Raw genomic sequence first — 9,198 nt, 5'->3', positions numbered from 1 at the left:
GATAAGATCAATAGCTTACATTTCACCTTGACATAGTGGCTCAATTTCCCTCTTGTTTGTCGATCCAATGAGTAAATATAAAAGTCACTTTAAGCTGGCAGTCTTATATACGATTACATTTCAACGAGCTGTATACAGACCTTTTACCCAGTGATTATTGCCTATATTCTGAGCAATTATGTAAAATTACATCTTCAATTTTTTCTATATGACCATAAACCATACGCTGTCTTTTTACCAATCTTTTTCAGTTCTGATTTTCAATACCATTGCCAAGTTTCAGCCTTAACTTCCTTCCGTACATGGTTCGAGCATGTGTCCATGTTGGTAATACTCCTCAACTGCGTCACCCTGGGGATGTTCCAGCCTTGTGAAGATGTCACATGCCTGTCCGAATGGTGCCGTGTACTCCAGGTAAGCTCAATAATATACAGTGGATACGAAAAATATTCAGAACTTTCCAGATTTTCCCCTCGCTGTGTCATTACAGACATTTTTCAAAATCCCCAAAAATTTCATTTATTTTTTAATGTACATTCAGCGCCCCATCTTGACAGACAAAACGCTGAAAGGTAGACATCCTTAAAATGGTTGTGATCGACTTATTTGAGTCCAACTGATTGGACTTGGTTAGGAAAGGCACACAGATGTCTATATGCAGTACGACCTTACAGCTCACATTGCAGGTCAAGCAAATAAGAAACATGATGATGTAGGAACTGCCCAAAGAGCTTAGAGACAGAATTGTGGCATGGCGCAGATTTGGCCAAGATTAAAAAAAAACATTTCTGCTACACCCAAGGTTCCTAATAGCACAGTTGACTTCATAATCCTCTAATATAACAAACTTGGAGCCAAAATGAGTAAATGTGGCAGAGAAGCCTTTGTTAGAGAGGTAAAGAAGAACTTAAGATCACTAGCTGTGCTATAGAGATGCAGTATGGAAAGGGAGAAATGTCCACAAAGTCAACTATCCCTTTGATCCTTTACCATTCAGGGCTTTATTGCAGACTGGCCTGACTGAAGCATAACTTCTCGACAACAATTGAAAGACTCGAAACTGAAAGATTCTCATGTCTGATGAGATCACTAATGAATGCTTTGGTGTTAATTCGAAGCAATATGTATTAAGAAAAGAGGCACTTCTCATCACCTTCCCAATACAATTCTAGAAGTGTTTTTTTCGTAGTAAAAGTCGCAATTTTTATCATAGTTTGGCCAGTCGTACGACTTGTACTTTGGTGCGACATATATGTGAAATGATTCATATCATTGAGTTCTACTTTTTAATTACCGGTATATCATTTCACATGTTATTTTCACATTAAACCGCAAGCGATATAGGCAAGTCTTGATAGATTTAACCTTGCCAGGTTGTGCCGAAGTGTGTCTCCTTGGCTCGTGTGACGTATACTCAGGAGCGATTTATTGTGTAAAAAATAAGTTAAACATAGGATGCTGAGTTTACACTAACAAAAAATAAAATGAACTTTTGATTTTGGAAAATGGCTGGATGTGTGCACATAGAGGAAAAAGCTTCAAGGATTCTGAGTACTTTTCCTACCCATTGAAGATCTAGCTATCTATCTATCTATCTATCTATCTATCTATCTATCTATCTATCTATCTATCTATCTATCTATCTATCTTACTTAGAAAATTATAGGAATGTTTAAAAGGCACATGACTAAACAGCAAGTCCTCTTGCACAGCAGCGACTATAAATAAATAATGTTCCATTGTGGTCAGACATTGTTTTCATATTCTGACATGAAAAGCGAAGTAGTATTAAACAACTGGCAACGAGGTTATGAAAGTCCATATACTGGACTGTCTCAGAAAATTAGAATATTGTGATAAAGTTCTTTATTTTCTGTAATGCAATTAAAAAAACAAAAATGTCATACATTCTGGATTCATTACACATCAACTGAACTATTTCAAGCCTTTTATTATTTGAATATTGCTGAATTTGGCTTACAGCTTAAGAAAACTCAAAAATCCTATCTCAAAATATTAGAATAGTATGAAAAAGTATACAAGTAGGCTATTCAACTAATCACCTGAATCATCTAATTAACTTGAAACACCTTGCGAGAGTTTCCTGAGCCTTAAAAACACTCAGCTTGGTTCAGTAAACTAAATCACAAGTATGGGGAAGACTGCTGATCCGTCTGCTGTCCAGAGGACCATCATTGATACCCTCCATCAGGAGGGTAAGACACAAAAAGAAATTTCTCAAAGAGCAGGCTGTTCACAGAGTGCAGTTTCAAAGCATATCCACAAAAAGTCTGTTGGAAGGGAAAAATGTGGCCGTAAACGCTGCACAACCAAGAGAGATGACCGCAGCCTTAACAAAATTGTGAAGAAGAGCCGCTTCTAGAATTTGGGGGAGCTTCAAAGACAGTGGGCTGAAGCTGGAGTCCAGGTATCAAAAGCCACAGTTCACAGACGTGTCCGGGAAATGGGCTACAATAGCCGTATTCCCATGGTCAAGCCACTTCTGAACTCAAGACAACGGAAGAAGCGTCTGACTTGGGCTATGGAGAAGAAGCACTGGACAGTTGCAGAGTGGTCCAAAGTCCTCTTTTCAGACGAAAGCAAGTTTTGCATTTCATTTGGAAGTCAAGGCGCCAGAGTCTGGAGAAAGGCTGGAGAAGAGCAAAATCCAAGTTGCTTGAAATCCAGTGTGAAGTTCCCACAGTCAGCAATGGTTTGGGGAGCCATGTCAGCTGCTGGTGTTGGTCCACTGTGTTTCATCAAGTCCAGAGTAAATGCAACTGTGTACCAAGAGATTTTAGAGCACTACATGCTTCCATCTGCTGAAAAGCTCTATGGAGATGAGTATTTCATTTTCCAGCATGATCTGGCACCTGCTCACAGTGCCAAAACCACCAGTAACTGGTGCACTGACCATGGCATCACTGTCCTTGATTGGCCTGCTAATTCCCCTGACCTGAACCCCATCGAGAATTTGTGGGGTATAGTTAAGAAGAAGATGAAAGACACCAGACCTACAAATGCAAATGAGCTGAAGGCCGCTATCGAAGCATCCTGGGCATCAATAACACCTCAGCAATGCCACAGGCTGATTGCCTCCATGCCACGCCGGATTGATGCAGTAATCCGTGCAAAAGGATTCCCAACCAAGTACTGAGTGCATCAATGGACATTTTCAAATGTTTGATTTAGTTTTGCTGTTATAAAATTATTTTTTTTACTTGGTCTGAGGAAGTATTCTAATATTTTGAGATGGGATTTTTGAGTTTTTTTCAGCTGTAAGCCAAAATCAGCAATATTCAAATAATAAAAGGCTTGAAATAGTTCAGTTGATGTGTAATGAATCCAGAATGTATGACATTTTTGTTTTTTTAATTGCATTACAGAAAATAAAGAACTTTATCACAATATTCAAATTTTCTGAGACAGTCCAGTATATTTTGCTGCTACACATCTACCATTTATTCCAATATGTTCTTTTTGCAATGCAACAAACATGATTAGTGTAATATATATATTTTTTGTGACAGTAAATGTATTTGTAATTAAAACACTGATAACATGACACAAAGATAAATGTATTTATTTGTTATTATCCTTCCTATCACGGATCGAAGATGAACATTTTACTGATGTGTTAACTACTTGTGCTCTATGTCTGCTTTCACACCAGGTTTTGGATGATTGTATATTTGCTTTCTTCGCGGTTGAAATGATCATCAAGATGGTGGCCCTTGGGATATTTGGTAGCAACTGTTACCTTGGTGACAAGTGGAACCAGTTGGACTTTGTAATTGTCATGGCAGGGTGGGTGTTCCGCAAAGCTACCGGCAAATTTTCACCATAGCTGACCACAGATTTCCAACTGTAACTACCTGCGATTTCTTTCCAACACAGTGATTGTTTCATGCAAAAAAAAGAAATAATATACGTAAACAAGCCCCAATAATTTTATCTTACAATCTTTTGTTCATGCTTTTGCGATTGAATGCATAATTCGTGCAACAGTATTCAACCATCACACAGAACCAGTAAACACTTTTGGACATTTGATTTATTTAGTCCTGTTGTACAGCTTTCAAAAAATATCCAGTACCATAAAGGTAGTGAACAAAATGAATATATTTTGTTTGCTTGGTCAATTTTCCAAAACAATTAAATTGAGGTGCATAGACATATGCTAAAGACATACTAATCAGAGCAATATCAAAACAAGAAAGCTTTACATAAACCAATTATGTTTCAATTGTTAGTAGATGATAGAGTATTTATCTTTGTAATCTGTGTTTGTACCTTTAGTGTTTTGGAGTACTCTCTGGATGGACAGAATGCTAGCTTTTCCGCCATTCGTACCGTACGAGTCTTGAGACCTCTACGGGCAATCAATAGAGTACCAAGTAAGTCTATGCTTTAATTTTGACAGTGATAACTGAACCCTATCATAAGTCATGTCAGGTTGTCCTATTTCCTTGCAATTATCTGTATTCAACATCTCATGCGCATGAAAACACATGTTTGTTTTTGGTTGGTGGGGAGCGAGCATTCGACATTATCAAGGAGCCACTAGTTGCCTCAGATTTCATATTTAAAGAGGGCGGGGACAATTTGAAAAAAAAAAAAGAAAGCCCAGTTATTGCAGGTCCCTGAAGGGGATGGGGGTTTTTCCTGGCGCGGGGAGAGAGAGTGGGTGACGTATAGGTTAGCTAATGCGTTGCTCGCAGTATACTCAAGGTCAAGGCTGACAAAGACGAGTATACTTCCACCCTGAGGACCCAAAGGCGTGTTTCCTTGAAAGTCCACCCTTTGCCATAGTCACGTTTTATTTTGTATTTTACTACTTCAGTTCTCACTCAAAGGGCAAGTATTTCCTGATCACACCAATAGCATGTTTGTTTTGCTTTCACACCATCTTTGTTTTTGATTCCGGATAAGGGTATGAGAACTAGCATGATAATGTGTCTTTACATTAGTTACAGTCAGCAGTCCAACCCGCACTGTTTGTGACACTACTGCTGAGTCTATGGCTCAACTTAATACACTCACAATGTCCTCAGTCCTTCTTAACGCAGATCCTATATAGGAGGTGATGGTGAAAAACAGAGGGCTGAGCAAAAGGGACAACTCACTTGACGAAAAATATGCTTGATCCTTAGCAACATCGTTTTATGGACCTCTCAAGGAAAGATGATTCCTCATCTGGGTTTCCCCCAATGTTTCATGGGCCTGGTGGGACACCAACTTCAGCATTACACTTCCCACGCCCAAATCACAGTCAATTAATATGCCACCTGTGTACAATATAAATGATATAAATTGACTCTCTATTGAAAGTGGCTTGGCACGTATTGCTATTTGTCCCCTCCTTTCTTCAGACTATAATCAATGTTCACTCTAAGCTGCGCACGTGCGCAATCGCGCACTGCCCGCACATTCTCAGCGCACAAGAAAATCTAGCCTGCACACAATAATGAGGGTTCAAAATTGCTAAATAAGAAGCGGATTAAGTCAAAGTTACAGTGCATGAAGGTAAAAATGCACGGGTTCCCCTAACGCTGTGTTCTAAATGCGCTATTTTGAAGTCAAAGTGGAAGTACAACAAAGTTAAGTAGTCAGTAGGGTTTTTCGAGAACCGGCTTCTTCGGCTAGATTCACTAAAAGGAACCGGCTCTTTCGGGTTCTGAACGGCTCTTCAGGTTGTTTTTGCTTCTTTAATCCCAACATGACCAAATAGTATGTAAAATTATGCAAAAAAATGACTTAAAGGAAGGGGGGAATAGAACAAAAAATAAAAAAATACCAAAATGAAAAAGTAGTAAAAAGCTGAGAAAAAGAGAAACAAAAGGAAGAGAAAAAAGAAGGAACAAATTAGAAAAAGCCAGAAAAAAAGAAAAGAAAGAAACAAAGGAAAAAAGTAAATAGAGAACAAAAAGAAAAAAGTAACAGCAAGGAAAAAATAAACGCAATGAGATTTTTTATAAAGGAATTTTTTTAAAAAGTAGAAAAAACACAGAAAAAGAAGAAAAAGTTTGTGTTGCGTAATTTCCAATTATTTCAAGTGAATCTTGTCGCCAACATTGTACTTCCACTAAAAAATGTGATTAAATATAGTTCTGTATCTTGCAACCGACTAAATAAGCCCCCCAAAATGTTAGTATTATGCGACAAAATATATCAGGAAAAACAGAAATGGATATCTTGTGAAATAATTGGAAAAACAAACGGCATTTGTAGGCCGTACAACCTTTGCAATAGTAAATGAGTCAATTCATTTAAAAAAGAAAAAAAATAGCATTGCTGGAAACTCAGCAAAATGTAACTTGATGTCAAGTTTTGGACATCTTTGATACTGATTTAGTTGTCACACTTGGGGTTATGGTTGCTCACTGTTGTTTCAAGCGTTGCTCACCGACTTTTTGTGAACGCTCCGACCCGTGGAAATTTCGCGGGAACATTGACTACAATTATATTTTCCAGAGCTATTTTTTTTAAATATAGAGGCCCATCTTAATACAAGATTAATTTGTTCTTGGATCTAGCCTGGATCTAGACTTTCTCATATCGCAAACCAAGTTTCCCCAAAGGGAATAAATAAAATCAATTAATCTGATCCCCGCCTTCCAAAAATCATCCAATTTAACCCTTAATACCTACAATAATTCCTTTTTGTAATGAATACAAACAAAGTTAAATACTAACAGAACATAAAGATAAAGGATTAAGATAAAGTGACATACATGAAATAGAGTACGGGTTTATTATGAGCATTTACCATGGACAAAGTCAGCGGTTGCTAACAGAGGTGTATGGGTGGTGATAGAGGAGTGAGGGAGCACTCGAGACTATTGAAGATACTTAAAACTTACTGCACTCTTTAAAATACAGTTACCTTTACATTTCCTTTTCCAGAACTTATGGGGAGGGTCACAAAAGAAAAGGCACAAACATAAAGTTACTTCTACATTTCCCTTTCCAGAACTCATGACTCAGGTAACAAAAAAGCCACAAAAAGGAAATCCAAGGCGAAAGCACTCCCCCCCCCTCCAAAAAAAAAAAAAAAAAAAAAAAAAAAAAAAAAAAAAAAAAAAACAAGAGCACGATATCAGTTCTGTATGTCCAGAAACAGTTGTGCTAACTGGGACGAGCACCCGGCCCTCTAGTGTTAGCGTCTTGAAATTATCGTAACTTGAATTTTCTCTTGTATGTCAGGGAAGACTTTCATTCAAAAGACGTCTATATTCTTGAATTACTCATAAGTGGAGTAGCTTGAATGTAGTGGCGCCAATGTCCTATTATCCTAGACTAAGTTTGTAAAAGTTTCATAAATGTGGGGTAAATATTTTAACGGTATGTGTCTTTGTCTGTATTCATACCTGTAAGTCAGCTGATCAGTGAGCCTGACTGTACATACTAATTTCCTAAATATGGGTAGGCATTAAGGAGAATGGACAAGTGAAAAGTGAAAAGATATGCACTGTCATAATTCTAAGAGGGATAATATAAATTAGAGATAGGATGTCAGCTGCTCACGCTGTAGGACAGACTTCTTCACGCTGATGTTAACGACATGTGACACATGGAGATGGAAGCTTGCCAGATGCACTTAGGTAATACCAGCTACAGGGGGTATTACTTCAGATCCCTCCGGACACAATTATGTCAAATTGCCATATTTTCTGTTGTCATTCCTTGCAATTATTTTGGCCCAAAAAATAAAGATCGCATGATCGCTAATAGTTGTCAAGATGTTTCATTAGGCCTGTCTTTTGGTTCACATATTTTTCCCATTATTTTTTTTGACACTACGCAGGTATGAGAATTTTGGTGACGCTGCTGTTGGACACTCTTCCAATGTTGGGAAACGTCCTCCTCCTGTGCTTTTTTGTTTTTTTTATTTTTGGGATTGTTGGGGTTCAGCTCTGGGCAGGTCTTCTTAGGAACCGCTGCTTTATGGGAGGAGATATCCGAACGTAAGTAAAAATATCCGCTTGTGTTATATGTAAAAGTCTAGCCTCTTTCTCAATCAGGTTAGGTACATAAGTAAACTAAAGGCCTTGAGAAATTTTAGAACAAGCCTTTTTGTCCTGAAAATAGGACAAACCGTCAGAACACTGTACAAAGCTCTCAGCACATGTGTAGACAAGCTGTTCCTTGAGAACCTGCTATTCTTACATGTTCACAAATATGATCAAGCTGTGCCTTTTTTCAGTATTTTTTATCCACTTTTTACTTTCAGTCATCTTGCCACACAATTGCAGTAATAATGCTGTATTTTTCATCCCACTATTGTTAGAATTTAGGCCAAACACCAAGCATTTCTAAATATGTTTGTCTATTTATCCTGGCATTATTTTATTCTAGTTTTTCGCTTTTAAGTCTTTATTACCTGTTTATGCTGGATTCCCATGTCTAATCTTGTTGTGAACAACATTCGCCATGTTATTATCAATGACAATAATGACTATTTTTTCTATTCTATTCTATTCTATGTAATGATATTTATCTATTATACATTATAATCCTCCAAAATTAAAGTAACATATACATACATCTAGATGATCAGATCGATAGGTTAAATCCAAATTATATACAAAACAAATGTATGAGTAAAAAAGTGTTTATGTTCAAACTATTTAAAGATAATTATAAAAATGATGTTATTTTTAGAAAACCGCACTGAACATAAAATGAATGTTGTATTCAGAAGGCTATTTTTAATTTTAAAGAAAAGATACTCCATATGACCTAACATTTCGAATTTTGCCCAAACTGACCCAGGCTCACAAGTAATATAGCTCAAGCCTAACCAATGAATTTGATTTGCAGGACCGAGCCTGGAGTAAAACCAACATTTTGTATTTTATTCATTAGGACTCAGTAGCAAGGAGAGGTGATTTATGATAAATTAAAGCTTTTCTCTTGTAATGGAATGTAAGTAAAACATTTTGCAAAATAATTTAAAGCTATTATATTTCTGTCTGCACAGGTTACATTAATTGACACTTTTCCATCTTTGAAGAGTTGATGGGAAAATGTCAAGGCTATTTGTCATTTTGATTGGTTAAAAATTTAGGCCATAAACAATAGCAGCAGTACATCTTTAAGAATCTAGCAAGGGATTTTAAGTGAGAGAGAAGGTTTTTGTTATTGTTTTTTTCAATAGATGCATTTGTAAGTTTAGCATCCCGACATTGTTTTAGT

General features: G+C 37.1%; 1 protein-coding gene across 2 annotated transcripts in view; it reads left to right on the top strand.

The window, feature by feature from the left end:
• Positions 1-306: 306 nt before the first annotated feature.
• Positions 307-9,198, top strand: part of cacna1ha (calcium voltage-gated channel subunit alpha1 Ha) — a 72,330-nt gene continuing 63,438 nt past the window's right edge. For both annotated transcript variants that reach the window (XM_088353634.1, XM_088353549.1), the window contains exons 1-4: positions 307-414; positions 3,674-3,807; positions 4,300-4,397; positions 7,808-7,967. In XM_088353634.1, the coding sequence (XP_088209760.1) occupies positions 322-414; positions 3,674-3,807; positions 4,300-4,397; positions 7,808-7,967 (485 nt within the window). In that variant the 5' untranslated portion in view covers positions 307-321. The remainder of the gene's footprint in view (positions 415-3,673; positions 3,808-4,299; positions 4,398-7,807; positions 7,968-9,198) is intronic.

Source organism: Urocampus carinirostris, chromosome 1, assembly GCF_059441175.1.
Source record: "Urocampus carinirostris isolate Australia breed hairy pipefish chromosome 1, RoL_Ucar_1.0, whole genome shotgun sequence".
Taxonomy (NCBI): Eukaryota; Metazoa; Chordata; class Actinopteri; order Syngnathiformes; family Syngnathidae; genus Urocampus; species Urocampus carinirostris.
This window is presented reverse-complemented; position numbering and strand designations above follow the sequence as displayed.